We start from the raw sequence: 26,411 nt of genomic DNA, 5'->3' as shown, positions 1-26,411 counted from the left end.
ATTTGACATGTGGGTGTCATGAGGAGTAGGTAATATCATTTGACACATGGGTGTCAGGAGGAGTGGTTAATAGCATTTGACACATGGGTGTCAGGAGGATTGGGTAATAGCATTTGACATGTGATTGTCAGGAAGAGTAGGTAATAGCATTTGACCTGTGAGTGTCAGGAGTGGGTAATAGCATTTGGCATGTGAGTGTCAGGAGGAGTGGGTAATAGCATTTGACATGTGAGTGTCAGGAGGAGTAGGTAATAGCATTTGACATGTGAGTGTCAGGAGGAGTAGGTAAAAGCATTTGACATGTGATTGTCAGGAAGAGTAGCTAATAGCATTTGACACGTGGGTGTCAGGAGGAGTGGTTAATAGCATTTGACCTGTGAGTGTCAGGAGGAGTGGGTAATAGCATTTGGCATGCGAGTGTCAGGAGGAATAGGTAATAGCATTTGACATGTGGGTGTCTGGAGGAGTGGGTAATAGCATTTGACATGTGAGTGTCAGCAGGAGTAGGTAATAGCATTTGACATGTGGGTGTCATGAGGAGTGGGTAATAGCATTTGACATGTGAGTGTCAGGAGGAGTGGATAATAGCATTTGACATGTGGGTGTCAGGAGGAGTGGTTATTAGCATTTGGCATGTGGGTTTCAGGAGGAGTGGATAATAGCATATGACATGTTATTGTCAGGAGGAGTAGTTAATAGCATTTGACACGTGAGTGTCAGGAGGAGTAGGTAATAGCATTTGACATGTGGGTGTCAGGAAGAGTGGGTAATAGCATTTTTCATGTAGATTTCAGGAGGAGTGGGTAATAGCATTTGACATGTGAGTGTCAGGAGGAGTGGGTAATAGCATTTGACATGTGAGTGTCAGGAGGAGTGGATAATAGCATTTGACATGTGGGTGTCAGGAGGAGTGGGTATTAGCATTTGACATGTGGGTGTCAGGAAGAGTGGGTAATAGCATTTTTCATGTAGATTTCAGGAGGAGTGGGTAATAGCATTTGACATGTGAGTGTCAGGAGGAGTGGGTGATAGAATTTGACATGTGAGTGTCAGGAGGAGTGGGTAATAGCATTTGACATGTGAGTGTCAGGAGGAGTGATGAGTAATAGCATTTGACATGTGAGTGTCAGGAGGAGTGGGTAATAGCATTTGACATGTGGGTGTCATGAGGAGTGAGTTATAGCATTTGACATGTGAATGTCAGGAGGAGTGGTTAATTGCATTTGACATGTGGGTGTCAGGAGGAGTGGGTAATAGCATTTGACATGTGGGTGTCATGAGGAGTAGGTGAAACCATTTGGCATGTGGGTGTCAGGAGGAGTGGGTAATAGCATTTTTCATGTGGGTTTCAGGAGGAGTGGGTAATAGCATTTGACATGTGAGTGTCAGGAGGAGTGGGTAATAGCATTTGACATGTGAGTGTCAGGAGGAGTGGGTAATAGCATTTGACATGTGAGTGTCAGGAGGAGTAGGTAATAGCATTTGACATGTGGGTGTCAGGAAGAGTGGGTAATAGCATTTTTCATGTGGGTTTCAGGAGGAGTGGGTAATAGCATTTGACATGTGAGTGTCAGGAGGAGTGGGTATTAGCACTTGACATGTGGGTGTCAGGAGGAGTAGGTAATAGCATTTGACATGTGGGTGTCATGAGGAGTAGGTAAAAGCATTTGACATGTGATTGTCAGGAAGAGTAGGTAATAGCATTTGACACATGGGTGTCAGGAGGAGTGGGTAATAGCATTTGACATGTGAATGTCAGGAGGAGTGGTTAATAGCATTTGACATGCGAGTGTCAGGAGGAGTAGGTAATAGCATTTGACATGTGGGTGCCAGGAGGAGTGGGTAATAGCATTTGACATGTGAGTGTCAGGAGGAGTAGGTAATAGCATTTGACATGTGGGTGTCATGAGGAGTAGGTAAAAGCATTTGACATGTTATTGTCAGGAGGAGTAGGTAATAGCATTTGACATGTGGGTGTCATGAGGAGTAGGTAAAAGCATTTGACATGTGATTGTCAGGAAGAGTAGGTAATAGCATTTGACACGTGGGTGTCAGGAGGAGTGGTTAATAGCATTTGACCTGTGAGTGTCAGGAGGAGTGGGTAATAGCATTTGGCATGTGAGTGTCAGGAGGAGTAGGTAATAGCATTTGACATGTGGGTGTCAGGAGGAGTGGGTAATAGAATTTGACATGTGAGTGTCAGGAGGAGTAGGTAATAGCATTTGACATGTGGGTGTCAGGAAGAGTGGGTAATAGCATTTGACATGTGAGTGTCAGGAGGAGTGGGTGATAGCATTTGACATGTGAGTGTCATGAGGAGTGAGTTATAGCATTTGACATGTGAATGTCAGGAGGAGTGGTTAATTGCATTTGACATGTGGGTGTCAGGAGGAGTGGGTAATAGCATTTGACATGTGGGTGTCATGAGGAGTAGGTGAAACCATTTGGCATGTGGGTGTCAGGAGGAGTGGGTAATAGCATTTTTCATGTGGGTTTCAGGAGGAGTGGGTAATAGCATTTGACATGTGAGTGTCAGGAGGAGTGGGTAATAGCATTTGACATGTGAGTGTCAGGAGGAGTAGGTAATAGCATTTGACATGTGGGTGTCATGAGGAGTAGGTAATATCATTTGACACATGGGTGTCAGGAGGAGTGGTTAATAGCATTTGACACATGGGTGTCAGGAGGATTGGGTAATAGCATTTGACATGTGATTGTCAGGAAGAGTAGGTAATAGCATTTGACCTGTGAGTGTCAGGAGTGGGTAATAGCATTTGGCATGTGAGTGTCAGGAGGAGTGGGTAATAGCATTTGACATGTGAGTGTCAGGAGGAGTAGGTAATAGCATTTGACATGTGAGTGTCAGGAGGAGTAGGTAAAAGCATTTGACATGTGATTGTCAGGAAGAGTAGCTAATAGCATTTGACACGTGGGTGTCAGGAGGAGTGGTTAATAGCATTTGACCTGTGAGTGTCAGGAGGAGTGGGTAATAGCATTTGGCATGCGAGTGTCAGGAGGAATAGGTAATAGCATTTGACATGTGGGTGTCTGGAGGAGTGGGTAATAGCATTTGACATGTGAGTGTCAGCAGGAGTAGGTAATAGCATTTGACATGTGGGTGTCATGAGGAGTGGGTAATAGCATTTGACATGTGAGTGTCAGGAGGAGTGGATAATAGCATTTGACATGTGGGTGTCAGGAGGAGTGGTTATTAGCATTTGGCATGTGGGTTTCAGGAGGAGTGGATAATAGCATATGACATGTTATTGTCAGGAGGAGTAGTTAATAGCATTTGACACGTGAGTGTCAGGAGGAGTAGGTAATAGCATTTGACATGTGGGTGTCAGGAAGAGTGGGTAATAGCATTTTTCATGTAGATTTCAGGAGGAGTGGGTAATAGCATTTGACATGTGAGTGTCAGGAGGAGTGGGTAATAGCATTTGACATGTGAGTGTCAGGAGGAGTGGATAATAGCATTTGACATGTGGGTGTCAGGAGGAGTGGGTATTAGCATTTGACATGTGGGTGTCAGGAAGAGTGGGTAATAGCATTTTTCATGTAGATTTCAGGAGGAGTGGGTAATAGCATTTGACATGTGAGTGTCAGGAGGAGTGGGTGATAGAATTTGACATGTGAGTGTCAGGAGGAGTGGGTAATAGCATTTGACATGTGAGTGTCAGGAGGAGTGATGAGTAATAGCATTTGACATGTGAGTGTCAGGAGTAGTGGGTAATAGCATTTGACATGTGGGTGTCATGAGGAGTGAGTTATAGCATTTGACATGTGAATGTCAGGAGGAGTGGTTAATTGCATTTGACATGTGGGTGTCAGGAGGAGTGGGTAATAGCATTTGACATGTGGGTGTCATGAGGAGTAGGTGAAACCATTTGGCATGTGGGTGTCAGGAGGAGTGGGTAATAGCATTTTTCATGTGGGTTTCAGGAGGAGTGGGTAATAGCATTTGACATGTGAGTGTCAGGAGGAGTGGGTAATAGCATTTGACATGTGAGTGTCAGGAGGAGTAGGTAATAGCATTTGACATGTGGGTGTCAGGAAGAGTGGGTAATAGCATTTTTCATGTGGGTTTCAGGAGGAGTGGGTAATAGCATTTGACATGTGAGTGTCAGGAGGAGTGGGTATTAGCACTTGACATGTGGGTGTCAGGAGGAGTAGGTAATAGCATTTGACATGTGGGTGTCATGAGGAGTAGGTAAAAGCATTTGACATGTGATTGTCAGGAAGAGTAGGTAATAGCATTTGACACATGGGTGTCAGGAGGAGTGGGTAATAGCATTTGACATGTGAATGTCAGGAGGAGTGGTTAATAGCATTTGACATGCGAGTGTCAGGAGGAGTAGGTAATAGCATTTGACATGTGGGTGCCAGGAGGAGTGGGTAATAGCATTTGACATGTGAGTGTCAGGAGGAGTAGGTAATAGCATTTGACATGTGGGTGTCATGAGGAGTAGGTAAAAGCATTTGACATGTTATTGTCAGGAGGAGTAGGTAATAGCATTTGACATGTGGGTGTCATGAGGAGTAGGTAAAAGCATTTGACATGTGATTGTCAGGAAGAGTAGGTAATAGCATTTGACACGTGGGTGTCAGGAGGAGTGGTTAATAGCATTTGACCTGTGAGTGTCAGGAGGAGTGGGTAATAGCATTTGGCATGTGAGTGTCAGGAGGAGTAGGTAATAGCATTTGACATGTGGGTGTCAGGAGGAGTGGGTAATAGAATTTGACATGTGAGTGTCAGGAGGAGTAGGTAATAGCATTTGACATGTGGGTGTCAGGAAGAGTGGGTAATAGCATTTGACATGTGAGTGTCAGGAGGAGTGGGTGATAGCATTTGACATGTGAGTGTCAGGAGGAGTGGGTAATAGCTTTTTCATGTGGGTTTGAGGAGGAGTGGGTAATAGCATTTGACATGTGAGTGTCAGGAGGAGTGGGTAATAGCATTTGACATGTGAGTGTCAGGAGGAGTGGGTAATAGCATTTGACATGTGGGTGTCAGGAGGAGTGGGTAATAGCATTTGACATGTGAGTGTCAGGAGTAGGTAATAGCATTTGACATGTGGGTGTCATGAGGAGTAGGTAATAGCATTTGACACATGGGTGTCAGGGGGAGTGGTTAATAGCATTTGACACATGGGTGTCAGGAGGATTGGGTAATAGCATTTGACATGTGATTGTCAGGAAGAGTAGGTAATAGCATTTGACCTGTGAGTGTCAGGAGGAGTGGGTAATAGCATTTGGCATGTGAGTGTCAGGAGGAGTGGGTAATAGCATTTGACATGTGAGTGTCAGGAGGAGTAGGTAAAAGCATTTGACATGTGGTTGTCAGGAAGAGTAGGTAATAGCATTTGACATGTGGGTGTCAGGAGGAGTAGGTAAAAGCATTTGACATGTGATTGTCAGGAAGAGTAGCTAATAGCATTTGACTCGTGGGTGTCAGGAGGAGTGGTTAATAGCATTTGACCTGTGAGTGTCAGGAGGAGTGGGTAATAGCATTTGGCATGTGAGTGTCAGGAGGAATAGGTAATAGCATTTGACATGTGGGTGTCAGGAGGAGTGGGTAATAGCATTTGACATGTGAGTGTCAGTAGGAGTAGGTAATAGCATTTGACATGTGGGTGTCATGAGGAGTGGGTAATAGCATTTGACATGTGAGTGTCAGGAGGAGTGGATAATAGCATTTGACATGTGGGTGTCAGGAGGAGTGGGTATTAGCATTTGGCATGTGGGTTTCAGGAGGAGTGGGTAATAGCATATGACATGTTATTGTCAGGAGGAGTAGTTAATAGCATTTGACACGTGAGTGTCAGGAGGAGTAGGTAATAGCATTTGACATGTGGGTGTCAGGAAGAGTGGGTAATAGCATTTTTCATGTAGATTTCAGGAGGAGTGGGTAATAGCATTTGACATGTGAGTGTCAGGAGTGGGTGATAGCATTTGACATGTGAGTGTCAGGAGGAGTGGGTAATAGCATTTTTCATGTGGGTTTCAGGAGGAGTGGGTAATAGCATTTGACATGTGGGTGTCATGAGGAGTAGGTAAAAGCATTTGACATGTGATTTTCAGGAGGAGTAGGTAATAGCATTTGACATGTGGGTGTCATGAGGAGTAGGTAAAAGCATTTGACATGTGATTTTCAGGAAGAGTAGGTAATAGCATTTGACACGTGGGTGTCAGGAGGAGTGGTTAATAGCATTTGACCTGCGAGTGTCAGGAGGAGTGGGTAATAGCATTTGGCATGTGAGTGTTAGGAGGAGTAGGTAATAGCATTTGACATGTGGGTGTCAGGAGGAGTGGGTAATAGAATTTGACATGTGAGTGTTAGGAGGAGTAGGTAATAGCATTTGACATGTGGGTGTCAGGAAGAGTGGGTAATAGCATTTGACATGTGAGTGTCAGGAGTGGGTGATAGCATTTGACATGTGAGTGTCAGGAGGAGTGGGTAATAGCTTTTTTCATGTGGGTTTGAGGAGGAGTGGGTAATAGCATTTGACATGTGAGTGTCAGGAGGAGTGGGTAATAGCATTTGACATGTGAGTGTCAGGAGGAGTGGGTAATAGCATTTGACATGTGGGTGTCAGGAGGAGTGGGTAATAGCATTTGACATGTGAGTGTCAGGAGGAGTAGGTAATAGCATTTGACATGTGGGTGTCATGAGGAGTAGGTAATAGCATTTGACACATGGGTGTCAGGAGGAGTGGTTAATAGCATTTGACACATGGGTGTCAGGAGGATTGGGTAATAGCATTTGACATGTGATTGTCAGGAAGAGTAGGTAATAGCATTTGACACATGGGTGTCAGGAGGAGTGGTTAATAGCATTTGACCTGTGAGTGTCAGGAGGAGTGGGTAATAGCATTTGGCATGTGAGTGTCAGGAGGAGTGGGTAATAGCATTTGACATGTGAGTGTCAGGAGGAGTAGGTAAAAGCATTTGACATGTGGTTGTCAGGAAGAGTAGGTAATAGCATTTGACATGTGGGTGTCAGGAGGAGTAGGTAAAAGCATTTGACATGTGATTGTCAGGAAGAGTAGCTAATAGCATTTGACACATGGGTGTCAGGAGGAGTGGTTAATAGCATTTGACCTGTGAGTGTCAGGAGGAGTGGGTAATAGCATTTGGCATGCGAGTGTCAGGAGGAGTAGGTAATAGCATTTGACATGTGAGTGTCAGGAGGAGTGGGTAATAGCATTTGACATGTGAGTGTCAGGAGGAGTAGGTAATAGCATTTGACATGTGGGTGTCAGGAGGAGTGGGTAATAGAATTTGACATGTGAGTGTTAGGAGGAGTAGGTAATAGCATTTGACATGTGGGTGTCAGGAAGAGTGGGTAATAGCATTTGACATGTGAGTGTCAGGAGTGGGTGATAGCATTTGACATGTGAGTGTCAGGAGGAGTGGGTAATAGCTTTTTTCATGTGGGTTTGAGGAGGAGTGGGTAATAGCATTTGACATGTGAGTGTCAGGAGGAGTGGGTAATAGCATTTGACATGTGAGTGTCAGGAGGAGTGGGTAATAGCATTTGACATGTGGGTGTCAGGAGGAGTGGGTAATAGCATTTGACATGTGAGTGTCAGGAGGAGTAGGTAATAGCATTTGACATGTGGGTGTCATGAGGAGTAGGTAATAGCATTTGACACATGGGTGTCAGGAGGAGTGGTTAATAGCATTTGACACATGGGTGTCAGGAGGATTGGGTAATAGCATTTGACATGTGATTGTCAGGAAGAGTAGGTAATAGCATTTGACACATGGGTGTCAGGAGGAGTGGTTAATAGCATTTGACCTGTGAGTGTCAGGAGGAGTGGGTAATAGCATTTGGCATGTGAGTGTCAGGAGGAGTGGGTAATAGCATTTGACATGTGAGTGTCAGGAGGAGTAGGTAAAAGCATTTGACATGTGGTTGTCAGGAAGAGTAGGTAATAGCATTTGACATGTGGGTGTCAGGAGGAGTAGGTAAAAGCATTTGACATGTGATTGTCAGGAAGAGTAGCTAATAGCATTTGACACATGGGTGTCAGGAGGAGTGGTTAATAGCATTTGACCTGTGAGTGTCAGGAGGAGTGGGTAATAGCATTTGGCATGCGAGTGTCAGGAGGAATAGGTAATAGCATTTGACATGTGGGTGTCAGGAGGAGTGGGTAATAGCATTTGACATGTGAGTGTCAGCAGGAGTAGGTAATAGCATTTGACATGTGGGTGTCATGAGGAATAGGTAAAAGCATTTGACATGTGGGTGTCAGGAGGAGTGGGTAATAGCATTTGACATGTGAGTGTCAGGTGGAGTGGATAATAGCATTTGACATGTGGGTGTCAGGAGGAGTGGGTAATAGCATTTGACATGTGGGTGTCAGGAGGAGTGGGTAATAACATTTGGCATGTGAGTGTTAGCAGGAGTAGGTAATAGCATTTGACATGTGGGTGTCATGAGGAATAGGTAAAAGCATTTGACATGTGGATGTCAGGAGGAGTAGGTAATAGTATTTGACATGTGGGTGTCAGGAGGAGTGGGTAATAGCATTTGACATGTGGGTGTCAGGAGGAGTGGGTAATAGCATTTGACATGTGAGTCAGGAGGAGTGGGTAATAGCATTTGACATGTGAGTGTCAGGAGGAGTAGGTAATAGTATTTGACATGTGGGTGTCAGGAGGAGTGGGTAATAGCATTTGACATGTGGGTGTCAGGAGGAGTGGGTAATAGCATTTGACATGTGAGTGTCAGGTGGAGTGGATAATAGCATTTGACATGTGGGTGTCAGGAGGAGTGGGTAATAGCATTTGACATGTGGGTGTCATGAGTAATAGGTAAAAGCATTTGGCATGTGGGTGTCAGGAGGAGTGGGTAATAGCATTTGACACGTGGGTGTCAGGAGGAGTGAGTAATAGCATTTGTCATGTGAGTGTCAGGAGGAGTGGGTAATAGCATTTGTCATGTGAGTGTCAGGGGGAGTGGGTAATAACATTTGGCATGTGAGTGTCTGGAGGAGTGGGTAATAACATTTGACATGTGATTGTCAGGAGGAGTAGGTAATAGTATTTAACATGTGGGTGTCAGGAGGAGTGGGTAATAGTATTTGACATGTGGGTGTCAGGAGGAGTGGGTAATAGCATTTGACATGTGAGTGTCAGGAGGAGTGGGTAACAGCATTTGACATGTGAGTGTCAGGAGGAGTAGGTAATAGTATTTGACATGTGGGTGTCAGGAGGAGTAGGTAATAGTATTTGACATGTGGGTGTCAGGAGGAGTGGGTAATAGCATTTGACATGTGGGTGTCAGGAGGAGTGGGTAATAGCATTTGACATGTGAGTGTCAGGTGGAGTGGATAATAGCATTTGACATGTGGGTGTCAGGAGGAGTGGGTAATAGCATTTGACATGTGAGTGTCGGGAGGAGTGGGTAATAGCATTTGACATGTGGGTGTCAGGAGGAGTGGGTAATAGCATTTGACATGTGAGTGTCAGGAGGAGTGGATTATAGCATTTGACATGTGGGTGTCAGGAGGAGTGGGTAATAGCATTTGACATGTGAGTGTCAGGAGGAGTGGGTAATAGCATTTGACATGTGATTGTCAGGAGGAGTAGTTAATAGTGTTTGACATGTGGGTGTCAGGAGGAGTGGGTAATAGCATTTGACATGTGAGTGTCAGGAGGAGTGGGTAATAGCATTTGACATGTGAGTGTCAGGAGTAATAGGTAATAGCATTTGACATGTGGGTGTCAGGAGGATTGGGTAATAGCATTTGACATGTGAGTGTCAGGAGGAGTAGGTAATATCATTTGACATGTGAGTGTCAGGAGGAGTAGGTAATATCATTTGACATGTGAGTGTCAGGAGGAGTAGGTAATATCATTTGACATGTGAGTGTCACGAGGAGTGGGTAATAGCATTTGACATGTGAGTGTCAGGAGGAGTAGGTAATATCATTTGACATGTGAGTGTCAGGAGGAGTAGGTAATATCATTTGACATGTGAGTGTCAGGAGGAGTAGGTAATATCATTTGACATGTGAGTGTCACGAGGAGTAGGTAATAGCATTTGACATGTGAGTGTCAGGAGGATCGGGTAATAGCATTTGACATGTGGGTGTCAGGAGGAGTGGGTAATAGCATTTGACATGTGATTGTCAGGAGGAGTAGTTAATAGTATTTGACATGTGGGTGTCAGGAGGAGTAGGTAATAGCATTTGACATGTGAGTGTCAGGAGGAGTGGGTAATAGCATTTGACATGTGAGTGTCAGGAGGAGTAGGTAATAGCATTTGACATGTGAGTGTCAGGAGGAGTGGGTAATAGCATTTGACATGTGAGTGTCAGGAGGAGTAGGTAATAGCATTTGACATGTGAGTGTCAGGAGGAGTAGGTAATAGCATTTGACATGTGAGTGTCATGAGGAGTAGGTAATAGCATTTGACATGTGGGTGTCAGGAGGAGTAGGTAATAGCATTTGACATGTGAGTGTCAGGAGGAGTGGGTAATAGCATTTGACATGTGAGTGTCAGGAGGAGTAGGTAATAGCATTTGACATGTGAGTGTCAGGAGGAGTAGGTAATAGCATTGTCAATCTTTCTTTTAATCAGACTTCCAGAATTGGTTGAGTGGCTGAAGAAACTCCAAATTGAGGAACACAGTCCTCCAACTGTAAATTATAGTAAAGAGCATGGTCAGATGGATTTAATCATTACAACTGGTAGTCAAGATGGCCTCTGTAAGGTACACTATCCACTATCATATCTGTAACATTGTGACAATTCCCTTTACTCTCAGTTATTCCAAGGCTTGGAAAAAACAGTATTGGAATTATGGGGCAACATTTTGTTGGTTGTCATGTCCACATTTTGATTGTACTTCTATACATTTCTTATCACATGGCAAGAATTTGAAGGTTGGATCCATGTGCAAAATTAACTTTTGGAATTCCTTCTTTACGAAAAAGGAAGTATAAGGTTGTAGTAGAGTTTTCTGACAATATATAAATATATCTAATTATTCTATAAAATTAATAGTTCACACAGTCAAGTATGAAATAGTTTTAGAACATCTTTAGATGCTCATCTATCATCTATAATACACTGAGCATCAAGACTTCATGATCATTTAAAAATAACGTAGCAACTCCACTATAAATATATTGATATGCAAATTAGAATATATCTTTTTTAGCTCTGCTGATGACCCAGCGGAGCTGTTTGTATGAGGGTCTCTCCGGCGTCGTCCATCCGCGTCCCGTGTCCCACGTGAAGTTTTCCTTTAAAAGACTTCTTCTTCAAAAGTACTTGACCAATTACATTCATATTTGTACCACATAGTTGCTGTCGACATAGGAAGTAAAGTAAGCAAATAACACCGAATAAACGGCAAGGTAAAGACTATGTCTAATTATAGTAAATACGTACTGCGTGCGTGACTCGAACCGGCGCTCGCGTACGGCACCAAATCGCCTAGCTTCACGCCACTACACGTCTTCCCCTCGGCCACCCCTGTATCTGTCACAGCATGGCTTTCCACCAATCATCACCCCATTCCCCCACCCACCCCTGTATCTGTCACAGCATGGCTTTCCACCAATCATCACCCCATTCCCCCACCCACCCCTGTATCTGTCACAGCATGGCATTCCACCAATCATCACCCCATTCCCCTACCCATCCCTGTATCTATCACAGCATGGCATTCCACCAATCATCACTCCATTCCTTACCCATCCCTGTATCTGTCACAGCATGGCATTCCACTAAACATCCCCTCATTCCCCTACCCACCCCTGTATCTGTCACAGCATGGCATTCCACCAATCATCACCCCATTCCCCTACCCACCCACCCCTGTATCTGTCACACCATGAAAAGATCATTTCCAGCCTTGCTTGTATAGTACTGTCACCCAATAAACACATATTTGAATATCTCACACTAGCTAAATAATCTACTGCTGCTTAATTTTTAACAAAGCTTATTGTGAAAGGATCATCTGCAACCTGACTGATATGACACTTTCATGCAATGTCTGCTTTCAATAAACACATAGTGAATACTTCACTATAGCTACATACATAAACATAAATCTCTATTGTCCATATCCTGCTTACATTTCTGTAACAGCTGGACTTTGTGTGCATAATGCCTGGTCATTATTTGATAATCATAGAATCATCATTAATTTTGATTAAAATTAAACTTTAGAAACACGTAAAACCATAATTTATGTGTTAAAATGTCCTGTTTAAGTTTTTTCACAAGTTTTAGAAACCTTTACAAATACTTTATGCACAATCCGAGTTGTGGACCAACATAATGATTCTCCAGAAAGAATTAGGCTGAGTTTAAATTACAATAAGTTTCTCAACTACAATTTTGGGTAGGGTGGGGTGGGGGTTTTATCCTCCTACCTCAGTTAGAATAGGCTGTAATATTATCCATGTGATCAACAGGAATTAAGCAAATGAAAAACAGACAACTCAGATGTGGGTGCTACTAATTTAATATTTATATTTAACACAGCATGATAAAGAATTAGCAAGAATTCAGTAATAATTATGAAATGTATAAATGACAGTGACTTAAAAAAAACATTATAACACTATAAGTGTTTTGCTTCGATAAATACTGTATAATACTTTATTTTCGCTTGGAATTTATTTTTCGCTGAAGGGATAATTGCATGAAAATAAAATCCAGCAAATATATTTTTTTTTCCTATATTTCACATTAAACTAATCAGAAATCAGTGAAAATAAATTCCATACAAAACGCCCAAAAAGCCTTTTCAGCGAAAATTAATTCCAGCGAAAATAAAGTATTCCTCAGTATGTGAAAAACTTTACTGTTCAAATGGTTATACTTTCAGTCAACACATCTAGGATTACCGAAAAAACAAACTGGATCTTTTTATTACTTTCTACTTACAGTGATTATACATCGCATTATAAAAGTTTTCAGATGTATTTCAAGAGTAAAGGTACGACCTACCTTGTGAGAGGAATCCATGGTTGTGACTGACTTCTGTTTATTAATTAAGAGACATTGATGCTCCATACTTAGAGATAATTGAACACACATACAAAATTCATGGTATAGTCTGATATATGTTCCATCAGCCACCTGTGTTGTATTTGTAACCTGCGGAATAAATACATGTACGCTATCCAGGGTAACTGATACCCCCACATAATTAGTGGTATAGTCTAATACTTTTGAATGGCCACTTATGTTGTACCATAATTGTAACTGGGAGTTAGTCCATGCAGCCCTTCTAAGGTTAGCTTTCCATTCCTGTATAACTAGTGGTATGGTCCAACATGTTTTATTGGCCCCTTCAAGATGGAATTTGTAGAGTTGCTGATTCCTAAGACAAAACATGATATTAAAATTCCACAAGGTCATGATCACATTACATTTCAAAATAACATGTAAGAGTTTCTTGCATGTGATAAAATGAATATTGAACTTGAATCAAGCTATATAATTAGTCATATAGTATCATGCAGTGACAGACTTCAAATAACTGTATAGTAATCACTCAGCATTGATTTAATATCTATAGCATTAACCATTTTACATCTTTCTTTGGCATTGTATTGATTTGGGTTCAATTTCAATCCTTAAACAATTATTTCTAATAGTTAGCCAATTTAGATTTTTCTGTCTATTCTTTAAGTTATTCATTGAATTTGATCTAGGTATTCGTATATGGTGATTTTTAGCTCCCGCGGCTGTTGACTTTGTCGAGTGAAGGTTATCATATGAGTGATTGTCTGTCTTCATCATTGCCCGTCATTCGTGTCAACTTTTTACTTTTTCAAATTCTTCTTGAAAACTACAATTCTTATTGCTTTGATACTTGGTATATATGTACCTCTTAGATTCCTTCATTTCATGATGCTTGCTTTGATATTATATATATAATATAATAATAGCTTATTTTGTGATGATATCTTCAATTCTCTAATTTTGATGAATATTTTTGACTTCTTGTTAAAAATGCAAGTCTGGTTGCTTTGATATTATACATATAGACACTACAGGTAGACCTCTCTCAGATTTGTTCATTTCGTGATGATATCTTCTATTCTATATTTTAGTAAAACGTGGTATTTTCAACTTCTTGTTAAAAACCACAAGTCCAATTGCTTTGATACTTAGTGTATATATGTACCTTGGGTAGACCTCTCCTAGACTTGTTCTTTTCGTGATGATATCTTCAATTCTCTAATTTTGATGAATATTTTTTTCATTTTTGGTTAAAAGTAATATTTTCAACTTCTTATTGAAAACTGCAAGTCCAATTGCTTTGATATTATATATGCAGGTACCTCAGATAGACCTCTCTCAGATTTGTACATTTCATGATGATATCTTTAATTTTCTAATTTTGATAAATATTTTTATTGAAAAGAGCAAGACCAATTGTTTTGATATTATACATATAGGTAGACTTAGGTTTGTTCATTTTCTAATGATATCTTCAGTTAATTGAAATGTGCATTGCTAACAGCGGTGCTATCTCCGCCAATAGGCTGCTTGTTATATAATAACATTATTTGGGTTTTTGTTTTAAACTAATTTAATTAGCTCATTAATGTGTTTTGATCATTACCTTGCCCGTATCATCAAAGATTGAAGGAAAAGGTATGTTGTCGTTAACAATTTTTGTGTGCAAAATAACTTTACTAATTCTATTGCAAACTTTTTCAAACTTGGTCACCTTATTCATCAGTATAAAGTCTTCCCTTGGTATGAACAACAGATGTCTTGTATGAAAATATAATGAAAAAATTGTGAAAATCTGATAATATATTTTTTACTATTTCTACTTGACTGATCACTGGTGATACACATTCAAAGGTCACTGATCCCAGTGATGACAGTGACTTAAAAAAACCATTATAACACTATAAGTGTTTTGCTTCGATAAATACTGTAGAATACTTTATTTTTGCTTGGAATTTATTTTTCGCTATTTTGGCTGAAGGGATAATTGCATGAAAATAAAATCCAGCGAATATATTTTTTTTCCTATATTTCACATTAAACTAATCAGAAATCAGTGAAAATAAATTCCATACAAAACGTCCAAAAAGCCTTTTCAGCGAAAATTAATTCCAGCAAAAATAAAGTATTCCTCAGTATGTGAAAAACTTTACTGTCCAAATGGTTATAATTCAGTCAACACATCTAGGATTACCGAAAAAACAAACTGGATCTTTTTATTACTTTCTACTTACAGTGATTATACATCGCATTATAAAAGTTTTCAGATGTATTTCAAGAGTAAAGGAATCCATGGTTGTGACTGACTTCTGTTTATTAATTAAGAGACATTGATGCTCCATACTTAGAGATAATTGAACACACATACAAAATTCATGGTATAGTCTGATATATGTTTCATCAGCCACCTGTGTTGTATTTGTAACCTGCGGAATGAATACATGTACGCTATCCAGGGTAACTGATACCCCCACATAATTAGTGGTATAGTCTAATACTTTTGAATGGCCACTTATGTTGTACCATAATTGTAACTGGGAGTTAGTCCATGCAGCCCTTCTAAGGTTAGCTTTCCATTCCTGTATAACTAGTGGTATGGTCCAACATGTTTTATTGGCCCCTTCAAGATGGAATTTGTAGAGTTGCTGATTCCTAAGACAAAACATGATATTAAAATTCCACAAGGTCATGATCACATTACATTTCAAAATAACATGTAAGAGTTTCTTGCATGTGATAAAATGAATATTGAACTTGAATCAAGCTATATAATTAGTCATATAGTATCATGCAGTGACAGACTTCAAATAACTGTATAGTAATCACTCAGCATTGATTTAATATCTATAGCATTAACCATTTTACATCTTTCTTTGGCATTGTATTGATTTGGGTTCAATTTCAATCCTTAAACAATTATTTCTAATAGTTAGCCAATTTAGATTTTTCTGTCTATTCTTTAAGTTATTCATTGAATTTGATCTAGGTATTCGTATATGGTGATTTTTAGCTCCCGCGGCTGTTGACTTTGTCGAGTGAAGGTTATCATATGAGTGATTGTCTGTCTTCATCATTGCCCGTCATTCGTGTCAACTTTTTACTTTTTCAAATTCTTCTTGAAAACTACAATTCTTATTGCTTTGATACTTGGTATATATGTACCTCTTAGATTCCTTCATTTCATGATGCTTGCTTTGATATTATATATATAATATAATAATAGCTTATTTTGTGATGATATCTTCAATTCTCTAATTTTGATGAATATTTTTGTCATTTTTGGTAAAAAGTTATATTTTTGACTTCTTGTTAAAAATGCAAGTCTGGTTGCTTTGATATTCTACAGGTAGACCTCTCTCAGATTTGTTCATTTCGTGATGATATCTTCTATTCTATATTTTAGTAAAACTTGGTATTTTCAACTTCTTGTTAAAAACCACAAGTCCAATTGCTTTGATACTTAGTGTATATATGTACCTTGGGTAGACCTCTCCTAGACTTGTTCTTTTCGTGATGATATCTTCAATTCTCTAATTTTGATGAATATTTTTTTTCATTTTTGGTTAAAAGTAATATTTTCAACTTCTTATTGAAAACTGCAAGTCCAATTGCTTTGATATTATATATGCAGGTACCTCAGATAGACCTCTCTCAGATTTGTACATTTCATGATGATATCTTTAATTTTCTAATTTTGATAAATATTTTTATTGAAAAGAGCAAGACCAATTGTTTTGATATTATACATATAGGTAGACTTAGGTTTGTTCATTTTCTAATGATATCTTCAGTTAATTGAAATGTGCATTGCTAACAGCGGTGCTATCTCCGCCAATAGGCTGCTTGTTATATAATAACATTATTTGGGTTTTTGTTTTAAACTAATTTAATTAGCTCATTAATGTGTTTTGATCATTACCTTGCCCGTATCATCAAAGATGGAAGGAAAAGGTATGTTGTCGTTAACAATTTTTGTGTGCAAAATAACTTTACTAATTCTATTGCAAACTTTTTCAAACTTGGTCACCTTATTCATCAGTATAAAGTCTTCCCTTAGTATGAACAACAGATGTCTTGTATGAAAATATAATGAAAAAATTGTGAAAATCTGATAATATATTTTTTACTGTTTCTACTAGACTGATCACTGGTGATACACATTCAAAGGTCACTGATCCCAGTGGGAATATGCATTGTTATATGTGTTCAATGATAAATCATTTATCTTGTTATAATATAGTTGTTAATGATCTTCCAAATCCCATGAGAATACTAGAAGTGGTTTCAAAACCAACTCATGGAGAGAATTGTTGCACAGTCTGATACACATTTGCATACCTACCAATAAAATCTGCACAGAAAACAAGATGTCGGATAATCAATATAAGCACTCTATGAACTGGGTGCCAAACTTTTCATCAAGATCTGAAGGCAATAGAAAATCTGTTTAGTCTAAAGTTATCAAATCAAAAACAATACATAAAAAGCAAAATGTTGCATCCACATTTTGAAAAGAAAATTGTACTCTAAAATATGTATTCTGTATTTGACAAACAGTTCATTAGACAAATGAAAATCAAAATTCACAGCTATTAGAATAGAATGATAGAGCTTTTATAATACTAATTTAAAAACACACTTCAAAAACAACGATTGCAGTGTTTGAAGATGTAGATTCTCAGGAGGCAACAGTAGTGTTGACTTCTCTCACCAACTAACTATTTGAGTTGAGTTGCACAAAGCAACATGATAGTTATTTATAGAGAGCGTATTTTTTTTTACTTTTCAAATAATACAGTCGTCACACAATGAATATAATGAGGCAGTTCATATTTGTCTCAGTGAATCATTAATTTTTTTACAGACACCTGCATGTACAAAATGTTCTGTTATTTTGCATGTTTTATGAATCTATTCACATCTAAATGCGGCATTTGTTTTTAAAATAAAATATCTGAATTACTTTGAATAAAGCTGGAAATTATGTCCTTTAAAATAATTAAACAAATTAGGCACCAATGTTTTGGTAAGATATTTACATCTATCAAGGATATTCAGTAGACTGCTTCCCCACTGTTTCAATCCCAAAACTTGTTTGTAATCAAAATTAATTATGACAATGCATATTCATATTGAAACAAACTATGTTTAGGTAATGTTGGACTATTCAAATATTGTTTTGCCTGCAATACACTACAATTTTCTGCCTTACTAAAAAACTGTGTATAGGATACAAAGTAAAACAAGCAGAAAATAGTTAATTAATGCTTAATTAATTAACTACACAGTGTAAAACTTAAAACTATTTTTGAATGAACTACTATTATGATACAGAATAAACAGTCTGAATTAAATTGAACAAAGTTTTTAGCATTTGGACAAATTTGCTGCAAAGGACATAATTAAAAATTTATGTAAATTAACTAATCAAAACGCAGAGAATGATATAGAAGACTTACAGTCAGTGTCTATAATACACAAAGTTTTGACCAATTCGTGCAACTGCTAGGATATTTGCAAAACATGCTGAAAGTAGCTAATTGGTATGAAAACATGAATCCATACATTGGTATGACATTGAGATTGTTTTTAAATTTTTTGCAGACATTTGAAATGTTGGTTTCACCTGGTGATAATATTCTGATGGAAACACCCACTTATCCCGGAACACTAGCTGTGGTGAGTACAGACAGCCACTTATTCTGGAACACAAGCTGTGTTGAATATAGATATCCACTTATCCTGGAACACAAGCTGTGTTGAATAGAGATACCCACTTATCCTAGAACACAAGCTGTGTTGAATAGAGATACCCACTTATCCTAGAACACAAGCTGTGTTGAATAGAGATACCCACTTACTAGTATTCTGTAACACAAGCTGTGTTGAATATAGACATCCACTTATCCTGGAACACAAGCTGTGTTGAATATAGACACCCACTTATCCTAGAACACAAGCTGTGTTGAATAGAGATACCCACTTATCCTAGAACACAAGCTGTGTTGAATAGAGATACCCACTTATCCTGGAACACAAGCTGTGTTGAATAGAGACACCCACTTATCCTAGAACACAAGCTGTGTTGAATATAGACACCCACTTACTAGTATTCTGTAACACAAGCTGTGTTGAATATAGACATCCACTTATCCTGGAACACAAGCTGTGTTGAATATAGACACCCACTTATCCTAGAACACAAGCTGTGTTGAATAGAGATACCCACTTATCCTAGAACACAAGCTGTGTTGAATAGAGATACCCACTTATCCTGGAACACAAGCTGTGTTGAATATAGACACCCACTTATCCTAGAACACAAGCTGTGTTGAATAGAGATACCCACTTATCCTAGAACACAAGCTGTGTTGAATAGAGATACCCACTTATCCTGGAACACAAGCTGTGTTGAATAGAGACACCCACTTATCCTGGAACACAAGCTGTGTTGAATAGAGACACCCACTTATCCTGTAACACAAGCTGTGTTGAATAGAGACACCCACTTATCCTGGAACACAAGCTGTGTTGAATAGAGACACCCACTTATCCTGGAACACAAGCTGTGTTGAATAGAGACACCCACTTATCCTGGAACACAAGCTGTGTTGAATAGAGACACCCACTTATCCTGTAACACAAGCTGTGTTGATTATAGACATCCACTTATCCTGGAACACAAGCTGTGTTGAATAGAGACACCCACTTATCCTAGAACACAAGCTGTGTTGAATATAGACATCCACTTATCCTGGAACACAAGCTGTGTTGAATATAGACACCCACTTATACTGGAACAAAAGCTGTGTTGAATAGAGACACCCACTTATCCTAGAACACAAGCTGTGTTGAATATAGACATCCACTTATCCTAGAACACAAGCTGTGTTGAATATAGACACCCACTTATCCTGGAACACAAGCTGTGTTGATTATAGACATCCACTTATCCTGGAACACAAGCTGTGTTGAATAGAGATACCCACTTATCCTGGAACACAAGCTGTGTTGAATATTGACACCCACTTATCCTGGAACACAAGCTGTGTTGAATATAGACATCCACTTATCCTAGAACACAAGCTGTGTTGAATATAGACACCCACTTATCCTAGAACACAAGCTGTGTTGAATAGAGATACCCACTTATCCTAGAACACAAGCTGTGTTGAATAGAGATACCCACTTATCCTAGAACACAAGCTGTGTTGATTATAGACATCCACTTACTAGTATTCTGGAACACAAGCTGTGTTGAATATAGACACCCACTTATCCTAGAACACAAGCTGTGTTGAATAGAGATACCCACTTATCCTGGAACACAAGCTGTGTTGAATAGAGACACCCACTTATCCTGGAACACAAGCTGTGTTGAATAGAGACACCCACTTATCCTGTAACACAAGCTGTGTTGATTATAGACATCCACTTATCCTGGAACACAAGCTGTGTTGAATAGAGACACCCACTTATCCTAGAACACAAGCTGTGTTGAATAGAGACACCCACTTATCCTGGAACACAAGCTGTGTTGATTATAGACATCCACTTATCCTGGAACACAAGCTGTGTTGAATAGAGACACCCACTTATCCTAGAACACAAGCTGTGTTGAATATAGACACCCACTTATCCTAGAACACAAGCTGTGTTGAATAGAGATACCCACTTATCCTAGAACACAAGCTGTGTTGAATAGAGATACCCACTTATCCTGGAACACAAGCTGTGTTGAATAGAGACACCCACTTATCCTGGAACACAAGCTGTGTTGAATAGAGACACCCACTTATCCTGTAACACAAGCTGTGTTGATTATAGACATCCACTTATCCTGGAACACAAGCTGTGTTGAATAGAGACACCCACTTATCCTAGAACACAAGCTGTGTTGAATATAGACATCCACTTATCCTGGAACACAAGCTGTGTTGAATATAGACACCCACTTATACTGGAACACGAGCTGTGTTGAATAGAGACACCCACTTATCCTAGAACACAAGCTGTGTTGAATAGAGATACCCACTTATCCTAGAACACAAGCTGTGTTGAATAGAGATACCCACTTATCCTAGAACACAAGCTGTGTTGAATATAGACATCCACTTATCCTGGAACACAAGCTGTGTTGAATATTGACACCCACTTATCCTGGAACACAAGCTATGTTGATTATAGACATCCACTTATACTGGAACACAAGCTGTGTTGAATAGAGATACCCACTTATCCTGGAACACAAGCTGTGTTGAATAGAGACACCCACTTATCCTGGAACACAAGCTGTGTTGATTATAGACATCCACTTACTAGTATTCTGGAACACAAGCTGTGTTGAATAGAGATACCCACTTATCCTGGAACACAAGCTGTGTTGATTATAGACATCCACTTATACTGGAACACAAGCTGTGTTGAATAGAGATACCCACTTATCCTGGAACACAAGCTGTGTTGAATAGAGACACCCACTTATCCTGGAACACAAGCTGTGTTGAACAGAGATACCCACTTATCCTGGAACACAAGCTGTGTTGAATAGAGACACCCACTTATCCTGGAACACAAGCTGTGTTGAATATAGACATCCACTTATCCTGGAACACAAGCTGTGTTGATTATAGACATCCACTTACTAGTATTCTGGAACACAAGCTGTGTTGAATAGAGATACCCACTTATCCTGGAACACAAGCTGTGTTGAATAGAGATACCCACTTATCCTGGAACACAAGCTGTGTTGAACAGAGATACCCACTTATCCTGGAACACAAGCTGTGTTGAATAGAGACACCCACTTATCCTGGAACACAAGCTGTGTTGAATATAGACATCCACTTATCCTGGAACACAAGCTGTGTTGAATAGAGACACCCACTTATCCTGGAACACAAGCTGTGTTGAATAGAGACAGCCACTTATCCTGGAACACAAGCTGTGTTGAATATAGACACCCACTTATCCTGGAACACAAGCTGTGTTGAATAGAGACAGCCACTTATCCTGGAACACAAGCTGTGTTGAATATAGACATCCACTTATCCTGGAACACAAGCTGTGTTGAATATAGACACCCACTTATCCTAGAACACAAGCTGTGTTGAATAGAGATACCCACTTATCCTAGAACACAAGCTGTGTTGAATAGAGATACCCACTTATCCTGGAACACAAGCTGTGTTGAATAGAGACACCCACTTATCCTGGAACACAAGCTGTGTTGAATAGAGATACCCACTTATCCTGGAACACAAGCTGTGTTGAATAGAGACACCCACTTATCCTGTAACACAAGCTGTGTTGATTATAGACATCCACTTATCCTGGAACACAAGCTGTGTTGAATAGAGATACCCACTTATCCTGGAACACAAGCTGTGTTGAATAGAGACACCCACTTATCCTGGAACACAAGCTGTGTTGAATATAAACACCCACTTATCCTGGAACACAAGCTGTGTTGAATATTGACACCCACTTATCCTGGAACACAAACTGTGTTGATTATAGACATCCACTTATACTAGAACACAAGCTGTGTTGAATAGAGATACCCACTTATCCTGGAACACAAGCTGTGTTGAATAGAGATACCCACTTATCCTGGAACACAAGCTGTGTTGAATATAGACATCCACTTATCCTGGAACACAAGCTGTGTTGAATATAGACATCCACTTATCCTGGAACACAAGCTGTGTTGAATATAGACATCCACTTATCCTGGAACACAAGCTGTGTACATATAGACACCCACTTATCCTGGAACACAAGCTGTGTTGAATATTGACACCCACTTATCCTGGAACACAAGCTGTGTTGAATATAGACATCCACTTATCCTGGAACACAAGCTGTGTTGAATATAGACACCCACTTATCCTGGAACACAAGCTGTGTACATATAGACACCCTCTTATCCTGGAACACAAGCTGTGTTGAATATTGACACCCACTTATCCTGGAACACAAGCTGTGTTGAATATAGACACCCACTTATCCTGGAACACAAGCTGTGTTGAATATTGACACCCACTTATCCTGGAACACAAGCTGTGTTGAATATAGACACCCACTTATCCTGGAACACAAGCTGTGTTGAATATTGACACCCACTTATCCTGGAACACAAGCTGTGTTGAATATTGACACCCACTTATCCTGGATCACAAGCTATGCTGGTTATAGACATCCACTTATCCTGGATCACAAGCTATGCTGGTTATAGACATCTTCTTATCTTGGAACACGTAAAATTCCCCAACTATGTGTATACATTAGTAGACATACATCATTAGATCTAAAATGATATAATATGTTAACCCCATATTCTGCTTCCTGGACCTTGAAAGAAAAGTAAACCTAACCCCTAAACTCATGTTTAAGTTACACTATTGAACAATAACAAAATTGTGCATAAAAAACAGTATGAGTTATGACTAAATCCTGTACAAATTGTGGACATCATAATTGGCGACATTGTTTTTTACAATCAGGGGAATCAACATCATGCAAAACCCCGGATGTAGCTGTTGTTGTGTTTGTAAGATGATTCTCACCTTCATGTAAGCTAATCTAAGCAAGGCTATCTTGTTCACACAATGTGTGCAACAACAACAATAATAATAATCATCTTAACATATTCATACTAGGTGAGTATAGGTACCCACTCATGCTAGGTCTACTTTTCTATTCAATAGAGGTCCTATATGTACATAGAATATATTGCAAAATCATTTTCTCATCAGCACACAAAAATGCAATCCCTGATGCTTACTGTAAGTTATAATACTCACAATGTAATCCTAAACAACCATGCTGTGGGACAATGGCCTGGTGTAGCACTATGGCCTGCTGTGGAACTATGGCCTGGTGTAGCACTATGGCCTGCTGTGGGACTATGGCCTGGTGTAGCACTATGGCCTGCTGTGTGACGATGGCCTGGTGTAGCACTATGGCCTGATGTAGTACTATGGCCTGCTGTGGGATAATGGCCTGGTGTAGCACTATGGCCTGGTGTAGCACTATGGCCTGCTGTGGGACTATGGCCTGCTGTGGGACTATGGCCTGTTGTAGCACTATGGCCTGGTGTGGGACTATGGCCTGGTGTGGGACTATGGCCTGGTGTAGTATTATGGCCTGCAGTGGGACTATGGCCTGGTGTGGGACTATGGCCTGGTGTGGGACTATGGCCTGGTGTAGCACTATGGCCTGCTGTGGGACTATGGCCTGGTGTAGCACTATGGCCTGCTGTGGGACTATGGCCTGGTGTGGGACTATGGCCTGGTGTAGTATTATGGCCTGCAGTGGGACTATGGCCTTGTGTGGGACTATGGCCTGGTGTGGGACTATGGCCTGGTGTGGGACTATGGCCTGGTGTAGCACTATGGCCTGCTGTGGCACTATGGCCTGCTGTGGCACTATGGCCTGCTGTGGGACTATGGCCTGCTGTAGCACTATGGCCTGCTGTGGCACTATGGCCTGCTGTGCGACTATGGCCTGCTGTGGGACTATGACCTGCTGTAGCATTATGGCCTGCTGTGGGACTATGGCCTGCTGTGGGACTATGGCCTGCTGTAGCATTATGGCCTGCTGTAGCAATATGACCAGCTATGGAAGTATGGCCTGCTGTAGCACTATGGCCTGCTGTAGCACTATGGCCTGCTGTAGCACTATGGCCTGCTGTGGGACTATAGCCTGTTGTAGCACTATGGACTGCTGTGGGACTATGGTCTGCTGTGGGACAATGGCCATCTGTGGCACTATGGCCTTGTGTGTCTTGATGTCACTCACTATGGCCTGCTATGCCCGGATGTCACTCACTGTGGCTGCTGTGGCTCGCTGTCACTCACTATGGCCTGCTTTGGCGCACTTTGGGTTACTGTGGCCTGGTATGGCCTGCTGTGGAACTATGGCCTACTTTGGCTCATTGTGGATTACAGTTTTCAGGTATGACCTGCTGTGCCCCGATGTCAATCACAATTGCCTGCAGTGCCCCAATGTTACTCATTATGTTCTGCTGTGCCCTGATGTCACTCACTATTGCCTACTGTGTCCCATTGTCACTCACTATTGCCTGTTGTGTCCTAATGTCCTTAACTATGGCCTGGTGGTGCTCGATGTCACTCACTATGACCTGCTGTTGCCTGGTATGGCCTGCTATGTTCTACAACTGTTTTGTCTTGTAGGTTAAGCCATTGGGGTGCAATATATTAGACATAGAGACTGATGGTGAGGGTTTAAAACCAAATCATCTTAGACACATTATGTCCCGCTGGGATCCCAAAGATACTCGGAAAAGTAAGGAAGAAGTCCCTGATATTCCCAGAATATTGTACACCATTCCCAATGGAGGGAATCCCACAGGCACCGGAATATCTGCCATAAGAAGACAAGAAATTTATCAAATAGCTCAGAAATATAATTTATTGATAGTTGAAGATGACCCCTATTATTATCTACAGTTCAATAAGGTACAACTGTGTTTGTTTTTTCTTGAATTTTGTGTCAACACACAATGTAATATCAAACACAACACATCACAATGGTCACATTGGAACATATCAAACACAACACATCACAATGGTCACATTGGAATATATCAAAAACAACACATCACAATGGTCACATTGGAACATATCAAACACAACACATCACAATGGTCACATTGGAACATATCAAACACAACACATCACAATGGTCACATTGGAATATATCAAAAACAACACATCACAATGGTCACATTGGAACATATCAAACACAACACATCACAATGGTCACATTGGAATATATCAAACACAACACATCACAATGGTCACATTGGAATATATCAAAAACAACACATCACAATGGTCACATTGGAACATATCAAACACAACACATCACAATGGTCACATTGGAATATATCAAAAACAACACATCACAATGGTCACATTGGAACATATCAAACACAACACATCACAATGGTCACATTGGAATATATCAAAAACAACACATCACAATGGTCACATTGGAACATATCAAAAACAACACATCACAATGGTCACATTGGAACATATCAAACACAACACATCACAATGGTCACATTGGAATATATCAAAAACAACACATCACAATGGTCACATTGGAACATATCAAAAACAACACATCACAATGGTCACATTGGAATATATCAAACACAACACATCACAATGGTCACATTGGAACATATCAAACACAACACATCACAATGGTCACATTGGAACATATCAAGCACAACACATCACAATGGTCACATTGGAACATATCAAACACAACACATCACAATGGTCACATTGGAACATATCAAACATAACACATCACAATGGTCACATATCAAACACAACACATCACAATGGTCACATATCAAACACAACACATCACA

General features: G+C 40.1%; 1 protein-coding gene across 1 annotated transcript in view; it reads left to right on the top strand.

Moving 5' to 3' along the window:
• Positions 1-26,411, top strand: part of LOC144353376 (kynurenine/alpha-aminoadipate aminotransferase, mitochondrial-like) — a 120,855-nt gene that overhangs the window by 72,326 nt on the left and 22,118 nt on the right. The window contains exons 4-6 of the mRNA XM_085498122.1: positions 10,592-10,724; positions 18,605-18,679; positions 25,198-25,482. Of these exons, the coding sequence (XP_085354248.1) occupies positions 10,592-10,724; positions 18,605-18,679; positions 25,198-25,482 (493 nt within the window). The remainder of the gene's footprint in view (positions 1-10,591; positions 10,725-18,604; positions 18,680-25,197; positions 25,483-26,411) is intronic.

This window comes from Saccoglossus kowalevskii, chromosome 4 (assembly GCF_978046115.1).
Source record: "Saccoglossus kowalevskii chromosome 4, keSacKowa6.1, whole genome shotgun sequence".
Taxonomy (NCBI): Eukaryota; Metazoa; Hemichordata; class Enteropneusta; family Harrimaniidae; genus Saccoglossus; species Saccoglossus kowalevskii.
This window is presented reverse-complemented; position numbering and strand designations above follow the sequence as displayed.